The following is a 21,492-nucleotide window of genomic DNA, read 5'->3' on the forward strand; positions in this document are numbered from 1 at the left end:
AAGAAGTTGGTTTTTGTACTACACATGGCATTTTGAGCTATTTTCTGAAATGGGAGGATTTGTCCATAGAATCCAGCCAAGTTTTTCAGGAATGGAATTTCTAAGACAAAAACGGTTGGTCCCAGAGAGAGGATCAGAATCTGAATGTTAAATTGTGATGTGAGGATGGTCTGTCAGGAGTTTTATAAGTGAAGGGATTTTATGTAATTTGTTCTTTGCAAACATTATTCATGCACATACAGGAGCATTCAAAAGACACTCAGGAATACACAAAATAAATGAGACACATTGTCCTCCTCCTTCCTCAGTCACCTAAGTCCTTTCCCAGGAAACATTCACAGTGAGTCACTTCTCATTTCTCCTCCCAGGAAAATCTACCTGTGCATTAATGTCGCTGTTATGTGTATAAAAAGAGCTCAGGCCACAGTCTGGGAGAAAATGTTTGCAATTCAGTTCTTTTAGAATATACATAAGAACCCTCGAACTCAACAATAAGGAAGCAATAACTCAGTAAAAATTATCAAAATTCTAAACAGACTAACCCACAAAAGAATTTACGCCTACCTTGTCTAGGTGGTTTAGTTGGTTACAGGGTCATCCCAAGAACCAGAATATTGTGGGTTTGATCCCTGGTCAGAGTGCCTAGGGGAGGCAAATTGACTCTCTCCCTCACACACACGCTCTCTTTCTCTCAAGTAAATGAACATACCTTTGGGTGATCATTTTTTAAGGCTTACCATAGGACAGTATGCCTTGCTGTGGCTGCAGCAGCCTCATATGCGTGTTTATTGGGTGTCCTGATGTTGTCATTTTCTGTTGTGGTGATTTAAACCCAACTTGGTTTGTACAATAAGTGAGTGCAGGCTTGCAGCCCAGAAGCAACAGGCTGAGCCCTGCAGTCAGGGTGAGCAGTAGGGAGACCATCCAGGTGTGAGAGCCTCTGTGCTGTTCACACAACCACAACACCGCACAACCACACTCTTCTCAGGGTGGATCACCACCATTAGGCGGCACATGAGTGAATATAAGTGCATCAAATAAACACACTGGGCACCTTACACTTACACAAGGTTGTGTGTCAACTATATTTGAATTTAAAAATAAAGGTCATGGTCGATTTTATGTACAACATTGGCATTCAGTGAAAGATCACTAAACAGTGTAACTAAGAATATTATAAACACAGACACCCACAGATTAGATAGTCAAGGGTCACTTCCAACAGTTCATGACCCCTGCAGCTCTAGGATCCCTGAGCATCTGCAGTGAGGGGTGAAGGGCAGGAGAACAAGAAGTCAACTAGGGGAGGTCTGCACCCACCAGAGATGAGAACCCACTCACACAGTGATGTAAAAAGTGAAATAGGAACTGAGCACATGGGAGCTGACAGAGGTGACCACCAGCATCAGGACGGTGTGGGTGGCTCTGGTCTCTGGAGGGCACTGGTGCCGGTTGCCAGGGTGTGATTGTGCTGCAGTCTCTGGTGGTGTCTGTGCAGGTGAAGCACCAGGGAGAGGCTGGACCACACCACAGGGACAATGAACATGACACAGGACATGACCACAAGATGGCAGCCTCAGGCACATCTGGATGCGGGGACAGAGATGGTCATTACTGAGATGCCCTCAGGAGCATCGGGCAGGAGGCAGAGAAAGTGCCCCCAGTTCCCTGTGGAGGAGCTGACTTAGAGTCACGTTGTCAGCCAGGGGCTCCAGTCACAGCATTTCCCACTGGGCCGCTTCCTTCAGCACCTTCTCTTCTCAGGGCTCTGTCCCCAAGTCCCTCACACTGTCATCCCTGTGATCCAGGCTGGTCTTCCTGTGGGTTCTAGTCCCACAGCTCTTGCTGCTCACACCTCAGGTCTGGTCTGCGGCTTTTCCTGAAACAGAGTGAGCCCCAATATCCCACATAAAAATCCTTTTATGTTTTGATTAGGAAATATTGGGGACCATTAAGCTCCAGAAATCACTCAGGGGAATAATCCCAGAGAGCGTGCATTCTGAGATTTTCATTATGCTGACCTGAGAGCCACTTTCTCAATCTTCTGCTTGACTTTACCCCACAACAGAGAAAACGCTGTGCCTTTCATATCATGTGACAACATATGAATGACCTTTCCCCACCCAGAAAAGAGTAAAAACAAAAAACCCTTAAACGTGCATTTAAGTCCTTTCCACAACCTGGGCCCTACCATGTCACAAATTGTGTGGTTCCAAATCTGTCTGAGATCAGGATGGCTTGTGGGCTTGTCAAAACCTACTGGAATTTCTCCACCAAAACTGCTGTCAGAATGTTGGGCATGATGTCCAAGTTAGTACCTTTTTCAATTTAAATTTTTTTTCTTTTTATCTTCCCATCAATATTTATCCCCACATTCCTTCTCCCACCTGCACCAATGCCTGCCCCCATAGTATTACATGTTGTCTGTGTCCATGATTTAAAATATATACATATTAAACATGTATATAGCTTATTCAGTAATATCCCTGATAATTCTAGCTCCCATCTGACACCATACATATTGATGATGATATTATTGACTGTTTTCCCTAAGCTGTACTTACACGCTAGTAATAAATGTTGAGGACAGATATGGGACAACCAGCACATTTTCACTGACTTGGGTGGAAGTTATGAGAGGAGCTAAGGAGGGTGAGTGTAGAAGTGGTGATGAGCACAGCAGGACAATCTCAGAACATCTTCAGGTAAGTTACTGATAAATGACAAACACCAAATGGTGACTGTCTGACAGGGACACCTGACTATCACCAACCTGGGTGGGTTATCAGAATGAATGTCCCCACTGTTGGGACAGGTGGGTACAGTGTCTAGCCTTTGTTCCTTCCTCTTCCACAGTCCTTGTTTCCTTGGTGGCCTCATCCATGCTCACAGCTTTAATGTCATTTTTGTAGCATCACCTCCAAGTCTACGTCTCCAGCCCAGACATTTCTCCTCAAGGTCCCCACACTCATCTGTCCAACCTGACACCTCACTGGTGTTTCTAACACACATCTCACCTTGACCTTCTCTTCAGCTGAAAGCTTGAAATGCCCACCCCTCCCCCTCACATGCTCCTGCCAGAGTCTTCCCCCTCTCTGCTGGTGTAACCCCATCTTTCTGCTGGCACAGTACAAATGTGGGGTGTCCTCCTTGACTCCTTTCCCACACCCCAGATTAAATCATTAGGAAATGCTGTGAAATCTATCTGCTAAATGCATTCAGTGTCCAGTCCCTTCCCACTGTTTCCACTGCTCACAGCCCAGTCAGAACACCCAGCACCTGCAGCCTGGAACCCTGGGAGCTTCCCCACACCTTTCCCTCCTGCCTTGCTGGTCCCTTGTCTCCTGATTTTGTTCTCAGCCCAGCATCCAGACTGACCCTGCGGCCTAAGGGCTCTCTCTTGGGGAGGAACTCTCAGTGGAATCCACTAAAGAATTCAACTCCTTGGCCATGTCCTTCCAGGACTCAGCATCTGCAGAATGAGAGCAGTGTCTGCAGTGGATTAAGAACAGTGGACCTTGGAACAGTTCCTGCTGTAACCAGGTGTCCTTACCGTCTGATTGGTCAGCTCTCTGACTCCACACAGACAATCCTGAGGTCTATAAAAGGGGCGCCTGGAAGCTTGGGGTGACTCCTAAGCAACAAAGAGGCACATGGTTAGAATCAGGGGACTCAACCAGCTATGTCCAAAGGGTCCAGAAGATCACACTCGGATGCATGGGAAGAAACCCTGAATAGTGCATGGAGCACAGGTGGTCACAGAGAACATCACTGGGGAGGCATGAGGTGCCCTTGTCCCATGGCATACAGTCTGTCCCTCCCGTGTTGGCTCCATACCTCATGGTAAGTGTGTGAACTTCAAGTGACTTAGAACAGCTTAACAAACATGGTGAAGTGTAGATAGAATAAAACCTACCAGAAACTGTACATCTCTGAGCTTTTAGTCTACATCACTTCTGAGATTATATATATATATTATATATATATATATATATAATATATATATATATATGTCACTAATATTAAAATAATGCAGGGATGTTGAAATGATTAAATAAGGTTCTGATGCTGGGTGTAGAAACAGCAGACAGGGATCCTTCAAGTCCCCAGGAGAGGCTGCAGTGACTATTTTTGCATGAACTCTCAGAGAAAGCAGCTCTGTCACACTGCATTAAAAGTTATTGTGAAAAATTCAGGTCAGTCTCAGAAGTGTCACATTCACCACAGTCACCACGTGCTCAGAATGTCCCACTCTGAGAGTCCTCAAAACACAGCTGTGTCCCTCAGTCCTAATGGCCCCCACTCTGTGCCCTGAGGGTCTCATCCTTAGGAGCTGTAGGAGACACATCAGAGCCCTGGGCAGTGTCCCTGCCTGGGGAAGACACAACAGCAGTTATGGGGTCAGGGAGCCTCCCTCAGAGACTCCAGCTCACACTCTCCCAAGGATCCCAGATGTCACCTCCCCAACACCCAGACTTACAGGCAGCTTGAGTGTTGTTCTCCTTGCCTCTGCCTGTGGGAAGGAAACATTCTGTGAGATGTCAGGGGGAAGGCTGGGTCCTGTGACCCGAAAGGAGCCCCACACTCCTGAAGCACAGCGAAGGTTCCGGAACTGCGACTGAACACTCATGTTAGGATCAGGAAACACAGGGAAAGTACATGTGTGGAGTTTGGACCTACTACCACTCTGGACAACTGTCCTCAGCAGGGACCTTCCCCTCTGACCTGGGGCAGGTGGGAATCAGTGCCCATCCCTAGAACTATTAGGTGATTAATGCGTCCTTCACTTTCCCACAGGCCTCACTGAAGAGTCAATATTAGGAAATAGGCCCCAGATGGACAAGTACTTGTGTGGGGACACGATGCCCATCAAGGAGGCAGAGCACACTTCCACCTGAGCTTGACCCCCGGAGGGACAGGAAACTCAGTCCCACTCCTTGCCCACCTGAGCTCTTCCTCCTCCACAGCACAGCTCCAGTGACCACAACTCCAAGGAGACCCAGGGCTGCACTGATGCCCACGACGGTGATGGTGGTCTGAGGAGGGGGGTCTGTGAGGGGAAGGTGAGAGGTCAACCTCAGGCCTGAGTCCTGAGCCTGCTCAGGGATGCCCTGAGGAGAGGCTCTGTGCCCATGTCCCCTCCTCACCCCATCTCAGGGTCAGGGGCTGGGGCAGCCCCTGGTGCTGCACATGGCATGTGTATCTCTGCTCCTCTCCAGGGGGCACGACCACAGCTGCCCATGTCTGGAAGGTCCCATCCCCCGCAGGCCTGGTCTCCACAAGCTCCATGTCCTGGGTCAGGTCCTCCCCTTCATGCTGCCAGGTCAGGGTGATGTCCACAGGGTAGAAGCCCAGGGCCCAGCACCTCAGGGTGACCTCATGGTCAGAGGTGGGGTGGTGGGTCACGTGTGTCTTTGGAGGGTCTGAGGGGAGACTGAGAAAATTCAGGAAATTTGCATGGTCATAGGACACTCCAGGAGCATTTATGTGACCACCTTAGAGTGGACGGGACAGTGGGGTGGGGGAAGGGAGAGCACCACCCAGACACCAGCCTGGACAGAGGCATCTGCGATATTCTCCTATTTTTGGAAAGTTCCAGAATCAGAGTGAGAACCTAGGGTGGGAGTAACCAGATCTCTTGTGGGGAGACATAGACTCAGGTGGAGTCTGAATGACTCAGACAAGCCCAAATCAGGCCTCCAGAGAAAGTCTCAGCCTGAGAACCAGGGAGAGTGTCCTGGTGCACCAGGTGCTGCAGGGTGTGAGGGAACCGCTGTGGGTGTTTCAGAGAGAGTCTGGGTCCCTTACTGTCCTTTAGAGAAAGCTGGGACCGCGGTGAGTCACGGAATAAGGTGACCCGGTGGACTCTTTCCTCTCCCAAGCAGGAGGGACATTCTGTCACTGCCCCATTTTCCTCCTCTCCTTGTAGGAAGCTGCCCAAGCCCACAGATCCCCTCCTCCAGGAGGCCCGGGTCCTGGTACCTGCTCGGAGCAGCGTCTCCTTCCCCTTTTGTAACCAGCGCAGGCACAAGTCCTCCACGTGGAACCTCCAGGAGTCTACATCAAGGTTCGGTATCAAATTGCGCCACGTGATCTCAGCTGAGGTGTCGGTCACTGTCAAGGAGCCCAGGTCCCGGTTCAGGGCGTAGTTGGTGCCGTCAGAGGCGACCTGAGTGTATCCGCGGAGGAAGCTCCAGTCCAGCTCCAGTCCGATCCCATGAGGCAGCCAGTCACTTCCTGGTGGGTGTGGGACACTGACCCCAAACAGGAGGTCGGACCCTCCCCTCTTAGTGCCTCCCACTTAGCCCTGCTCAGGGTACAGTAGCAAAGGGACCTGCAGTGATTAAACCTCAAGTGAATACAAATGATACGGGGTCAAAATCCCCACTGGCTCTTCTTTTTTGGGAGCGGATGGGCCCCACAGCCTCGTGCTGCCCCTCGGACCTGGTGACTTAGGTGAACCCACGATCGTCCGTGTGAGTGGGGGTCGTGCCTGGATCCGGGCGCACGTGGCTCACCATCCTCGCTCTGGTTGTAGTAGGCGCGCAGGTTGTTCAGGGCCGCTTGGAAAGTGTGTTCTTTACCATTGCAAACACATGTCTGCTCCTCCCACAAATGTGGATCCTCCTGCTCCACCAGCGGCTGCTACAGCCAGGGTAGCCGCGGCTCCAGCCCCGGGTTTAGCACGCCGCCGCTGTTTAACTGCCGCTGTTGAACTGCCCTGTCATCCACAAAGCCAACCGCGATGTACCGGTCCTTCCCGCTGCCCTGTCCGGACACGAAGGTGCTGGAAATTCTCAGGTTGTGGGGGCCTGCGGGCGGGGAGGACGCGTGTCCCAGGTCAGCTGTCGGCCGGGGAGGAGCAGGGGGCGCTGGAGACAGAAAGGGGGCGGGTGACTGAAGGGAGGGGCGGGGCCGAGGCCAGAGTCTTGCCAGGGGTCTGGGCCTGGGGTGGTGCAGACGCGCTGTCCCCTGCTCCTGCACCCATCCCGGTTCCCTGGCTTCTGTCTGGCAGAGGCTGTTCCCTCCTGACCCCGAACTCACAGGCCCAGGTCCGGGTCAGGGTCATGACCAGGGCCCCCGAGAGCAACAAGAGAAGGGTTCCAGAATCCATGATGAGTGCTGGGCGTCTGCCGGGGGGTGGGGGGGGTGTGGGGGGTGTGGAGGGGGTGTAGGGGGGTGGGGGGGGAGTTCCATTATTCCAGGGAGAATTTTACACCCGGAGCCACAGTGGCGCTGATTGGCTGGTCTGGAGTGAGACCAGCCAATGAGCGGAGTGAGTGGAGTGAGTGGAGTGAGTGGAGTGGGTGTTTCCACTGGAGTGAGTGGAAACACCCAATGGGAGTGAGAACTGAGAAAACGTCATGAGTATCCAGGCTGGAGTGTCCAGGAGATGCAGAAGGGAAACGGGGGCGAGAAGGGCCAACCCAATACTGAGCGAGTCCTTGCCCCAGACTGGGTCCTTGGGCTGAGACCCTGAGAGCCAGGCCTGGGGACCCAGGACTCTGTCCCGAGCCCTCCTGCACAGAGAACTCTGTCCCGCTGTCTCTGTGAGTCCCTGCCCACGGGCTGTTTTATTCAGCGACTCTCAAACATTTTGTATTCAAGACATCTATACAGTCTTAGAAAACACAATGTAACCCTAAAAATACATTTGTTTGTGTGGGTTATAGCTATCAACATTTACCATAAAAGGAATAAAAGAGTTTAAAACATTAATTCATTTAGAATAAAATTAATAACCTATAATGTTAACAGAAATAACTTTTTATGAAAAAATAACTATTTCCTAAATACACAAGGTAGTGAGAAGAGTCCATCACTTACATTTTATGTTTTTTGCAAGTCTCAGTGCTTGTCTGTATGAGTAGAAGTCCGCTGGATTTTCATATTTGCTTCTGCATTTAGCCTGTTATTTGTTTGCAGTATATGAAGAAATATACAGCCTCACACAGATATGTAGGAGGAGCATTTTTATTCCTTTTCAGGTAAGTGTGGATATTCATCTTGGATAGTTCACTAAAGCTACACAAGTGGTAGTTCCTGAAAAGCTCTTCGCGAAACGGAACCTGAAACTACACCATTGAGTATTTCCTATTTTGTTACATTACTTCAGTAGCTCTTGTACTGATGCAGGATTATTAAAAAATAATGCATTGTTTCAGTAAGTGATAGAGATCTCCCAGTGTTGGTGCATTTAATGACACATCATCAAAAATCACAACTGTTAACGTTACCGCAGATCCCACTGGAAATGGTTGTCAGCTCTGGAAAACTGTCTGGCTGCCATGGGGAGAAACACATTTGCCAGAACCCTGGTTTTCCCCTGAGAGCTTCCATTCCATCCAGACAACAAGTGCTGTCAGGTGTCAACTGCCCATTGACTCTCCTTGAGGGAGAAGCTCACGTTCATTTGAGAGAGTGTTTGCCAGTTCACCACACCTCAGTCATCAGAGGTTCTGTGTCTCTCATTCTCTTCAGTGAACTTGCTGTTCTTTGAAGAAGAGGCTGACTCAGCCCTCACAGGTCACTTTCCTGTGCTCATGACACTTGGGAATGAATGTAGCAGAAGTGTGTTTGTGCACTTTTCCGGTCATCATAGGAGATAATTTATCATTTTATTCTCCATTTTCATTAAGGACAGTGAAGAAATCAATCCATTCGTATAATGAATTTGAGCTATATTTATCTTTTTAAAATATGTTTTCATTTGTCAATTATAGCTGATGTACAATATTATACAGTTTCATGTGTACGACTCTGTGATTAACATTTGTATAAATTATGAACTGATCACCCAGATAAATGCAGTACCCACCTGATACCATATGTAGTTATTACAATATTATTGACTATATTCCCTGTGCTGCACTTTACCTGGTGACTATTTGGTAACTACCAAAGTGCATTTCTTAATCCATTAAACTTTTCACCCACTCCACTAAACCCCCTCCATTCTGACAACCATTAGTCTGTTCTCTGTATTTATGAGTCTGGTTCTGTTCTGCTTGATTACCTTATTTTTTAGATTCCACTTATAAGTGTAATCACCTGGCATTTGTCTTTGTCTGTCTGATGTTTTTCACTCAGCACCATACCCTCCATCCATGAGGTTGCCAATGGAGAGATTTTGGTTTTGTGTGTATGGCTTAGCCATATTTTGTTATATATATGCACCACCTCTTTATCAAATCATCTGTTAATGGACACTTAGGTTGGCTCCATATCTTGGCTTTCGTAAATAATGCTGCAGTGAACATATGAATGAGTATGTCTTTTTGGTCAAGTGTTTTGGGTTTCTTTAAATAAAATACCAAAAAGTGGAAATGATAGGCCTTTCTTTGTCTCTTATTATATTGCCTTTCTTTTAAGTCTATGTTGTCTCGTGTAAGTATTATCACTCCAGCTTTTTTATTTGTTCATTTCCATTTTCATGAAATATGTTTTCTTCATCCCTAGACTTTCATTCTGTGTTTGTTGATCTGAATTGGTCGTGTAATAGATAGCATATAAGAGGATTGTGTGTTTTTTTAATTTTATTTTAATCATTGTTCAAGTACAGTTTTCTCCCACTTACTCCCATTCCAGCCCACCCACCCAACCCTCCCCTCTTCCCCCCATTACCCCCCACCCCTAGTTTTTGTCCATGTGTCCTCCAAATTTGTTCTTGTAAACCCTACCCATTCCCCCCTGAAATTCCCTCTTCTCTCCCCTCTGGTCACTGTCAGTCTGTCCCCTATTTCAGTGTCTTTGGTTATATTTTGCTTGTTTCTTTGTTCTGTTGTTTAGGTTCCTGTTAAAGGTGATATCATGTGGTATATGTCTTTCACTGCCTGGCTTGTTTCGCTTAGCATAATGCTTTCCAGCTCCATCCATGCTGTTGTGAAGGGTAGGAGCTCCTTCTTTCTTTCTGCTGCATAGAATTCCATTGTGTAAATGTACCATAGTTTTTTGATCCATTCATTTACTGATGGGCATCTAGGTCACTTCCAGCACCTAGCTTTTGTAAATTGTGCTGCTATGAACATCGGGGTGCAAGATTGTGTTGTTTTTATTCAGTCACCCTAGGTCTTTTGATTGGAGCAATGAATTTATTTTCATTTAAAGTAACTTTTGATAGATATGTACTTATAGCCATTTTATTACTCATATTTTTTTTCTTTTCCTTTTTCTTCTTCTTCCTCTTCTCCTGGAAGACCCTTTAACATTTCTTACAATACTGGTTTGGTGGTGATAAACTCCTTTAGCTTTCTCATATCTGGGAAGTCCTTTATCTGTCCTTTCATTAAAAATGAAAGCTTTTCCCATGTCTTTTGGCCTGAGAAGTTTCTAGTGAGAAAATCAGGAGCTCCCTTGTAGATAACTAACTACGTTTATCTTGGTGCTTTTAAAATTCTTGCTTTGTCTTTAGTTTTTGGCATTTTAAGTATGATGTTTCTTGGTGTGGTCTTTTGGGGTTCATCTTGTTTGTGACTCTGCACTTCCTGGACTTATATGCCTACTTCCTTCACCAGTTTAGAGAATTTTTCCATCACTACATTTTTAAAAGTAGGGTTTCAATTCTTTGTTCTCTCTCTTCTCTTTCCCATACCCCTATGGTGTCAATGTGAGTAAGCTTGAAGTTTTTCCAGAGCCTTCTTATACTATTCTCATTTTTTTCTGTATTTTTTTCTTTTTGCTATTCTGCTTGGGTGTTTCCTGCTTCCTTATCTTCCCAATTTCTTATTTCATCTTATGCTTTAACTACTCTATTGTTGAGTCTGTGTAATGTATTTTTCAATTCAGTAATTGATTTTTTTACTTAAAACATTTTCTTTCTCCATTTTTATGTGTCCACTCTTTGTTGAAGTTAATACTAGTTTCATTTTACTCTTCCCCTAAGTTCATTGTGCATCCTTATAACCAGTGTTTTGAACTCTGTGTCTGGTAGAATGCTTGCTTCCTTTTTTTTTTTTTTTCAGTTCTTTTCCTGGAGTTCAATTTTGTTCTTTCATTAGGGACATGTTCCTGTGTCCCCTCTCGTAGGCAACCTTCCTGTGCTTGTTTCTGTGTTAAATAGAGCTGCTCCATCTCCTGGTTTTGGTAAAGTGTCCTTATGTAGTAGGTGTTCCAGAGGGCCCAGTGGTGCAGCATCCTTGGTAACACAACCCTGACATTCCAGGTTCATCCCTCCTTCTGTGCCGTGTGCACCCTCCTGTTATAGTTGAGTCATGATTGCTGTTGGCAATGGAAGGGATTTATCCACAGGCTGATCAGCTGTGAGGACTGGCTGTGGTCACCATGGAGGCTCTGGTACCCACTGAGTCAGTCCCTTGACTATGCTGCTGTTGACGTAGTGAGGAAGTGCTTTGCTGGTGTCTGAAGCTGTTCATCAGGTGTGCTGGTTCAGGGACTTCTTGGGAGCTGCAGGCCATGGTCAGCCATTACCTATGCCCTGCCCAGGGCCACCTGGTATGAGCTACAAAGCAATCCGAGGACGGCTGCTACTTGTGCTGGACCTGGAGGTGCCTCAGAGAAGCCAAGCTACAAACCAAGGCCAGCTGCCACTAGCACAGGCCCTCAGGCCCTGTAGCTGGAGATGAAGGGCATGCCTAGGCCAGATTCTCCTTTTGAGACATTTTAGGAAAATCTACAACCTGAGCCAAGAAGGGCTGTTTGTATGGAAATATCACTGAAAAGTGTCATGGGGGCCTGCAAGTTGAGTGTGGTGGGGTTCCAGGGTATCACCAGGGCAGGGAAAAGAGTGAGAGCTAGGTTATTGGAGACTCAGATCTGGTGTCCACCTGCCAGCTCTGAGTGGGAGAGGGCTCAGAAAAGGAGCAAAGGCCTCTGCCAGCTCTTCCATCTGGGGAGACAGCTGCCCCCTCAGCTCTCTGTGTGGTACAAGATAACTCAGTTGCTTCACCGTGTGTTCCTGGTGCCTTTTGAGCTGATAACGCAACACTTGAGCTCAGAGTAAGTCCGTGTGCATGCGGGTGTTTTCAGAGGAAGTGCCTGGGACTCCAGGAGCTTCCTTCTCACTCAGCCACAATCACCACTGGTTTTTTACAACTGGAAGTTGTGGAGACCTGTCTTCCTGGCACTGAAACCCTGGGTTGAGGAGCCTCACATAGGGTTGAAATTTCTCGCTCCTCAGGAGTGACTTCCACAGCCAACATATCCCCCATATATCCCCTTTGGTTTTTATTTACCATGTGTGGGTGTGGGACCAGCACATTCTGGTCTTGATGTATCTTTTTAAATATTGTAGTTGTAGGACATCTGTTCAGATAGATATCAAGTGGTTCTGAATTATGGTTTTTTTTGGTAGTGTAGTTGTAATTTTGAATTCCTTGTGGGGTGATGAAAATACTGCATTTACCTACACAGCCATCTCCATGGGAAGCCAAGATATTTTTGAAAATTCAATTTAAGGATGATGATTTAGTAAAGATAGTAATTTTTGATCCCTTGGCTGTGTTGTTCTAAAGTGACACTAGTTTTGTTTTCTAGTCTGTGAGGGAGTGGTGGTGAAGAAAGCCTGCTGTAGCAGTTGGGTGTCCCAGGCTCCTTTCATGTTGAGTTTACTTCAGTGTAAATGTGGGCACAGTGAAAAGGCAAAGAAGAATGTCCTTCATCCTATGAAAATAGTTTTGACCCAATAGATCCTTTTAAAGGCTCTTAGAAACTTCAAGGCTTCCACAGCCTACACTTTGAGAATGGCTGTTCTGGGTAAACCAGGGGAAGTCTCCCCACTGGCCCTGGCCTTGTGTCCCTCCTCACTTCCTAGAATCCCTCTTCCTGAGGTGGGATACCTGCCTCCCCACACCCTGCTGAAAGCATTGCCCTGGGTTCTTCTAGAAGAAGGCTCACCCCCTGGAAATGAGATTTCAGAGAGTGTCTTCAGTCTGGGAAAGGAGATGCGGGGACAGGTGTTTCCTGTTTGAATTGAGTACAGTTTGTGTTTGAGGGCACCAGGCCCACAGAAAACCTAGTGGGTTTTTTTTTAGAGCAGCATAATATGTACTCACATCCCAGACAGAAATGTGGTGTCGTCTGTCAGAGAGATGATATCGGCCCCTTCATTTTTCACAGGTCTAGTGCTGTGACTTGAGGCCCAGACAATATGAATTGCAGTTCTTTTCAATAGAACATTCTGGAACAAGGGATTATTCTGTGTCTGCACGTCCAAATGGCAGCCACTAGCTGCAGGTGGCTGGTATTTTTGTGAGTGCCTCTGTCGTTGTGTTTGTCTGTGTTTAGACAAAATGCAGTGTGGTGTCATTTTCTCTCACATCACTGTGGTCTCGGGATGTCCTTGTCTGATGCGGATGTTCTGTGAGACCGCGTGTGTCCAACCAGAGAAAAACCTGGCTCAGCAGTGAGCACCAGGCCAGCTCCCAGCAACACTGGGCCTCGCTCTAAGCTCCAGACTAGTTGCAATGTTGGGGCTGCTTTTCCTTCCTACTTAAATTCAGTATTTAAAAATATTTACAACTCAGTAAAAAAAAAAAAAAAAGAATTTCAAGAAACATTTAGAAAAAAAGAAATGCAAATATTAAACAGTTAAATTTGTAATAAATACATATAAACAAAAATGAGAATTTAGAGTAAGAGAAATAGGAAATAAAATTAACACGTAGCACTTTGACGAAGGTGAAAGAAAATAATGAGCATGTTAGAGGAGAGAAGGGAACACATTCTGTTGTAAAGGCTGAAGGGATTGAAAACCGGGACAAAACTGCTGAAGGATGCTTTTGTAAAAGGTCTCAGCAATTTCAATGTGCTTACATTTTGACACAGAAACTCTTCTTCTAGGAATTTATCCTAAGAAGATTATCACATGTGTCCTTATGTATATATATTCAAGGATGTTTGTTTTATTGTGGTTTTGTAAAAGCAAAAGGATAGAATGTTTCCAAAGGTTCCAATCAACAGAATGATGGTAACTATGGACAGAGAATATCTTAACATGTCTCAGGAAGTGACACCATGCGATCTACCAGGGGGTCAAGTGTAATCTTCAGAGAAAAATATGAGACACTTGATACGGAATCCTTGTGGGGGACAGGGGAAAGGAGACTCAGAGAGGATTGGGGATGGTGGAGCTGTGGTGAATGTGGTTAGTTTTCTCTCAGAGCCCTGCTGACTCACTTTCGCTGGGTCCCTTAGTGGCTGTTGTCACCAGAAAGGCCTGGGCCTGACCAGTTCTGCCTCAGGCCAGCCTGTGGTATGTGGTGTGTGGTGGATGGTATGCAGTGTGTGGGTGCTTCACTTCCTCTGGATAAGATTTCACAGCCCAAGTCCAGGAGATTTTGAAAGCATGTTTATTAAAGGTGGGGACAGTGACAAAAAGAAAGGACTTAGGGTAGAAGAAGTAACTAGAGAGAGCCTAGGTGGGGCTGCTCTGGTTCCTGAGAATGTTACAGGGAAGGATTGAGTCAAGTGGGGCTGCTGTCAGCTCACTGGAGAGTCATGGAAAAAAGAGACCTTAAAGTCAGGATGGGGGATAAGCCCAAGATCAGCTGCTTCTGCCCTCTGCTCCCCTGGCTGATAATCACAAGAAGAGAAAGAAGTTTATGCCTAAATTACTGGTGAGGGTGTGGAGGGTTTTTATCTCTCTTCTCTGGGTGAGAACCTTAGGGGAGGATTTCAGCAGGGCATTCATCAGCTTTCCATGGGTGTTTTTGATAAGCTGATGCATGAAAACGGGCACGTGGGGTGTTGGGGATTATCCTCTGGTCAGCTCCACTGTTTTACTTTTTTCTGAGGTCTGTCTGGCTGTAATTTTTTGTTGTTTGTTTGTTTTTTGTTATTTGGCATCCTGACTTCATCTGTCTTGGGTTCATCTGGTAAAATGGCAATAATTGGGTCTCTCTTGTTTATTTTTTCCTGACCAGGTTGATTTTAGCTATGTATTCTCTGCTTAGGGAGAAGAGGTACAATGAAAACTTAAGAGGCAGCAAATATGGGCCTGGAGACTAGAAGATGTTGTTGCCATGCTTTCCAATTACTGAAGAAAAAATATTTCCAACACAGAGTTCTGTATCCAGTCAAGATGTGAATAAGGGTTAGGATAGCTTACAGTTTGCTCATGTGTTTAGAGCTTTAATAGTTAAGTTTCCATGTTATCTTTTGGAAGATACTGCCAGGAAAATTGGGGGAAATGAGGAAGTAAGTAAAATAAGAACCTGTGGGATCCAGGTGACAGGGGATCCAGAACAGGAGAGGCCAGGGCTGCTGAAGATGAGGTGGAGGACACCCAGGGTGTCCTCCCGGCTCCTGGTGTGCAGGGATCAGGCCACCTGTGGCAGGACCCAGGGCTGTGGACAGATGTCTGCAGAGGGGAAAGTGATTGAAATATCTGATGTGTTCAGATACATACGCATGAAGATGTGGACTCTGGGGAGAGCATTGGAATGAACTTGTGAAATGAGACAGAACAACCCCATGGCTGAATTAGGACCAGATGCAATGACCAACCACCCCCTACCCTAGTGCTGACCAATAAATGGAGACCTTTACCCTAAGTCCCTCAGTCCCTAGTGCAACCCATCCCCTAGAAGCAATCTGGAGCCAAGTCTTAGAGGAAAAACTCACCAGTGGACCAGGTTTGGTGCCAGTTCCTTAAATAAACATTTACTTTTTAAAAAATTTCTTTTTCTTTTTATTTTATACTCATCTGAGAACATCTTTTCGCTGCTTACAGAGAGAGAGAGAGGCCAGAAGAGAGAAAAACACTGAAGTGAGAGAGAAACATGGATTGATTTCCTTCCATAGGCACCAGGACTAAGGATCTTATGCACAACCTAGGTATGTGCCATGACCTGGAATCAAATATGCAACCTTTCATTTATGGGATGATGCTCCAACCAACTGAGCCACACCAGCCAGGGTAAACTTTTACTTTCTTTGCTGCAAACTTCTGTTTGCATTGGATTGGGTTTTAAGGTGCATAGGTGAATGGACCCATTTAGTTTACTAATATTTGCCATTTATAGCTTTTATCATTTTATAATTTTTATAGTGAATATATATTCATCATACAAATTGTATATTATCTATATACACATAATTAATTTAAAGCTTTGCTTACATATATAAAAGAAAAGGCAGATGGGGAGGAAAGTGGAGAGCACATCCCAGGGCTGACAGTGCTGGGCTCCATGTCTGGGCTCTGGGCAATGAACTTGCACACCTTTCCCCACTGCTCACTCAGGGCGCTGCCCTTTGTGGAGGGCTAGCAGGGTCTTTCCCTTCCTTTGAGGTGTGGTCATTAGTGTCTCATCATGTCTTTGTTGCTTTTAAGAAGTTGGTTTTGGTATTATACAAGGCAGTTTGAGCTATTTTCTGCAGGAGGATTTGTTCATAGAGTCCAGCCAAGTTTTTCAGGAATGGAATTTTTAAGGCAAATGGTTGGTCTTAAAGAGAGGATCAGGGTGCGAATCTTAAGTTGTGATGTGAGGATGGTCTGTGAGGAGTTTTATAAGTGAAGGGAATTTATGTAGCATGTTTTTTGAAAACATGCACATATAAGAAAATTGAAAAGATACTCAGGAATACACAAAATAAATGAGTCACATTGTCCTCCTCCTCCCTCAGTCACCTAAGTCCTCTCCCAGGAAACCTTCACAGGGAGTCACTTCTGATTTCTCTTCCTAGGAAAGTCTACCTGTGCATTAATGTTGGTATTATGTCTGTAAAAAGAGCTCAGACCACAGACTGGGAGAAAATGTTGGCAGTTCAATTCTTTTAGAATATACTTGAGAAGCCTCAACTCAACAATAAAAACAATAACTCAATAAAAATTTATCAAAATTCTAATCAGACACACCACCAAAGAATTTATGCCTGCTTTGTCCAGGTGGTTCAGTTGTTTAGAGTGTCATCACAAGTACCAAAATGTGTTGGGTTTGATCCCTGGTCAGGGTGTCTGTGAGAGGCAACTGATCAATAACTCTCTGTCACACACACACACACACACACACACACACACACACACACACACAAATCAATTAACATAGCCTTTGGTGACAATTATTTTTAGGTTTACTGCAGAACAGTATGCTCCGTTATGGCTGCAGCAGCCTCATATGCATGTTTACTGGGTCTCTTGATGTTGTCATTTTCTCCTGTGTTGACTTATTGTACAAGTTGTTTTGTACAATAACGTGCTGTGCAGGCTTGCAGCCCAGGAGCAACAGGCTGAGCCCTGCAGTCCAGGTGAGCAGTAGGGACACCACCCAGGTGTGAGTGCCTCTGTGCTGTTTGCACAACCACAGCATCACACAACCACACATTTCTCAGGGTGGATCACCACTGTTAGGCAGCACATGACTGAATGTAAGTGCATCAGAGAAACATACTGGGTACCTTACACTTACATGAGGTTGTATGTCGATTCTATTTTAATTTAAAAATAAAGTTCACTGTGGATTTTATGTACAACATTGGCATTCAGTGAAGGATTAGTCAACTGTGGAATTATAAATATTATAAACACTGACACTCACAGGTTAGATGGTCAAGAGTTGATTCCAACAGTCCATGACCCTAGGGGCTCTAGGATCCTTGAGCATCTGCAGTGAAGGCGGAACAGCAGAAGATCAGGAAGCCAACTAAAAGAGGTCTGCACCCACCAAAAATGAGGGTGCACTCACACAGTGATGAAAAAAGCAGAAATGGAATTCAGCATGTAGAAGGTGACACAAGTGACTGTCAGCATCAAGATGGTGTGGGTGGCTCTGGTCTCTGGACAGCATTTGTGGAGGTTTCTGGGGCACGAATGTGCTGCAGCTTCTGGTGGTGTCTGTGCAGGTGAAGCACCAGGGAGACACTGGACCAGACTGTGAAAACAATGAACATGACACAGGACATGACCACATAATGGCAACACTTACATTAAAACCTGAGTGTGGGGAAGAAACATGATGGCTGCTATTCGACAGATTTTGGCTTCACTCTTGCATTTGAGCACCTTTCACAAAGTTCAGGCCGACATATATGGTGATATCCTGGAAAAAGGCATTTGGGAGGACTTCTGGCCAAGATGGAGGCATAGGTAGACGCACTGTGCCTTCTCGCACAACCAAGATAGGGACAGCAACCATTTAGAAACAAAATAACAATCAGAACTAATGGAAAGTTGAAGTGCAGGGAATTCAGACAACCAAGGAGTTAAAATAGACACGTTCATCCAGACCGGGAGAAGGGGCAGAATCAGGTAGTCCGATGGAGAGCAGTCACGGCACAAAGAACGTTGGGACTGCGTAAGGCATCCCAGGCTCACAAGACCACAGCAGGCGGACCCTGGGCATGCAAGCGGCAGCTGGCAGACCCCAGCCAAGGGGTGGCAACCAGCAGACCCAGCAAGGTAGTAATTGTGAAGCAAGGCACTGCACACAAGGCGGCTGGCTGACAGGGTGGTCCCAGGGTCCCAGCACTCAGAAATAGAGTCTTAGGGCACTGATTGAAAGCACCTGTGGGGGGTTGAGGCTTAGGGAGAGACTCTCAGCCTCACAGGAATGGTCATTGGAAAGACCCACGGGGTGCACAAACCCACCCACATGGCAATTAGCATTAGAAAGGCCCAGTTTTCTTGGGGGAAGCAGTGGAAGGGACTGAAGTCCAACGAAGAGTGGAGCAAGTGCCATTGTTCCCTCTCGGACCCCGCCCCCACATACAGCATCACGACCTAGCAACTGGCTTGCCCCAACCTTGTGAACACCTAAGATTCTACCCATCATACATAACAGGCAAGAGAAGACCAAAATAAATAAATAAATAAATAAATAAAGATGGCTCAAACAGAAAAACAAATGAAAGCACCAGAATCAATACTTTTAAGTGACCAAAAGATAGTCAACCTATCAGATGCACAGTTCAAAACACTGGTGATCAGGTTGCTCACAGAATTGATTGACTTTGGTTGCAAATTAGATGAAAAAATGAAGGCTACAATAAGTGAAATGAAGAAAAATGTACAGGGAACCAATAGTGATGGAAAGACAGCTGAGTCTCACATCAATGGAATGGACCAGGAGGAAGAAAACAACATACAATCAGAAAAGAATGAAGTAATAAGAATTCAAAAAAATGAGGAGAGGCTTAGGAACATCCAGGGCATCTTTAAATGTTCCAACATCCAAATTATAGGGGTGTCAGAAGGAGCAGAGGAAGAGCAACAACTGGAAAACTTATTTGAAAAAATAACGAAGGAGAACTTCCCCAATCTGGCAAAGGAAAAAGACTTCCAGGAAGTCCAGGAAGCTCGGAGAGTCCCAAAGAAGTTGGACCCAAGGAGAAACACACCAAGGCACATCATAATTACATTAGCCAAGATTAAAGATAAGAGAGAATCCTAGAAGCAGCAAGAGATAAGGAGACACTAACCTACAAAGGAGTTCCCATCAGACTGTCAGCTGATTTCTTAAGAGACCTTACAGGCAAGAAGGGGCTGGAAAGAAGTATTTCAAATCTTGAAAGGCAAGGACCTACATCCCAGATTGCTCTATCCAGCAAAGCTTTCATTTAGAATGGAAGGGCAGATAAAGTCCTTCTCAGATAAGGTAAAATTAAAGGAGTTCATCATCACCAAGCCCTTATTTCATGAAATGGTAAAGGGACTTATCTAAGAAAGCAGATAAGAAAAAGAGGATAAAAAACATGTACAGTAAAATGACAGCAAACTCACAATTATTAACAACCACAACTAAAACAAAAACAAAATAAGCAAACAACTACAACAGGAACAGAACCACAGAAATGGAGATCACATGGAGCGTTAGCAATAGGGGAGTGGGAGGAGGAGAGAAGGGAAAAGGTATGGAGAATAAGTAGTATAGACGGTAGGTAGAAAATAGACAGAGGGACGGCAAGAATAGTATGGGAAATGTAGAAGCTAAAGAACTTATGACACAAGGACATAAGCTAAAGGGGGGTAATGTGGGTGGGAGAGAGTGTGCAGAATGGAGGGGAATGAAGGGGGAGTAATGGGACAACTGTAATAGCATAATCAATAAAATATATTTTAAAAAGAAAAGAAAAAAATAATTTAAATATTTCATTGTGTATGTATGTAAAAAAAAAAGGCATTCGGTTACCTGGAGCAGAACAACTAGAAGCTTGGAAGTTCTTGTGGAAGCCGTGGTAAATGAGAATGTCAGCCTCCTGATCTCTTCACAGTTGCTGACAGATTTCTGTACACACCTCCCTAACTTGCCTGATAGCACAGCCAAAGAACCCTTCATTTCACCTTGGAAAGGGTTCAGCAAAGTGTCATGTTCCTTGAGGAGCAGGCTCCTTCCATGAGACAGCATCTGCATCCCCAGAAGAGAAGGAGGAAGACTAGAGAAAGGCAGCCCAAGAGCTGGTGGGAATTCCTTTGCAAACGGGACCAAAACAGTACCATGTGGATTGAGACCTGGAGGCATCCCTGAAGATGGCTCAGCTAGGTCTGCAGAGCGATGATCTAATCCAGGCAGAGGCTTCCATAAATCCAGCCTCATTGCTTCAGAACAAATCAACCAGCAAACAGTTACAGGTGCACGATAGGTATGCCATGCACATGCTCTTGATTTTAGAAAGAAATTCCATAAAGCTGCACCAAAGTACAATGAGCTCTCTTATAAGACAGGGCATGAAAGGAGAAGACTAGAGGCTCTAGAACCTGCTTGGCACTAAAACATCTTACCATCAGCCAGACAACAGTGTCTCGAATACTAGCTACTCTTTTTGAGGGTGAACAGGGCCAGCAACCTGCTGCTCATGGGATCCTGGAGAAAATGTACCTGGGTGTGGTCATCAGAGGAAATCAGCTTAACGCATTTGCTGCTATGCTGATGCCTCACCAAAAGCAGCCACAGCTGATGGTTCTACCATGTTGGGCAGACTGTTATTGAGATCTACTTGTTGTCCCTCTTATTCATGCATTCATTGGTTAACTTTTGTACCTGCCCTGACCAAGGATAGAACTCATAGCCTTGGCATAGCAGGATGATATGCCAACCAACTGAGCTACCAGCCAGGGCTGGGGGTTATAAATTCAGCACATGGATTTATGGACACAAACATGCAGACCACAGCATGGCCTAAGGTGTATTCAGTGCACTGTATTTCCAAATGTGAAGCACTCTGTTGAACTACTGATTTAATTCCTAATTAAATTTGTACTGGTTTAATTCATAATTGGATTTTTAAAAAGCCATATATTGGTTATTTTCACAATATTCACACTGTTCTGGAAGACTTGGAAAATAATGGGACTTCATCTCACTTCAAATTCTTTGCTCTTCCCTGCTGCCTAAGGTTAAGAGAGGTCAGAGGAGCATCCTCATTTATTGAGAGACAGAAATGTGAGTGACACTCACACACGCAGTAACCATGGAAGGATGACAATGTCCCAGCAGAAATTTGTGAGAGGTCGGCACCTCCTGCAGGGGGATTTCAAACAGGACAAGTGTGTGTGTGAATCACTGAAGGGCAGACACTTCTCTGTGTCCTTCTGTCTGTAGC

At 45.6% G+C, this 21,492-nt stretch overlaps 1 protein-coding gene and 1 pseudogene across 1 annotated transcript; one reads left to right on the plus strand and one right to left on the minus strand.

Annotated features, from left to right (window-relative positions):
- Nucleotides 1-1,060: 1,060 nt before the first annotated feature.
- On the minus strand, nt 1,061-7,114 carry LOC123827879 (HLA class I histocompatibility antigen, alpha chain F-like). The gene is made up of 9 exons (XM_045852333.1): nt 7,045-7,114; nt 6,742-6,872; nt 6,519-6,645; nt 5,983-6,300; nt 5,148-5,423; nt 4,946-5,050; nt 4,481-4,513; nt 3,554-3,634; nt 1,061-1,879 (listed from the first exon to the last, which is right to left on the minus strand). Coding segments are annotated over exons 1-8 (1,062 nt in total). The 3' UTR covers nt 1,061-1,879; nt 3,554-3,632.
- Nucleotides 7,115-17,906: 10,792 nt separating this feature from the next.
- On the plus strand, nt 17,907-20,977 carry LOC123827881 (annotated as a pseudogene).
- Nucleotides 20,978-21,492: the final 515 nt, after the last annotated feature.

This window comes from Phyllostomus hastatus, unplaced genomic scaffold (assembly GCF_019186645.2).
Source record: "Phyllostomus hastatus isolate PE091 unplaced genomic scaffold, TTU_PhHast_1.1 phas_contig_917, whole genome shotgun sequence".
Taxonomy (NCBI): domain Eukaryota; kingdom Metazoa; phylum Chordata; class Mammalia; order Chiroptera; family Phyllostomidae; genus Phyllostomus; species Phyllostomus hastatus.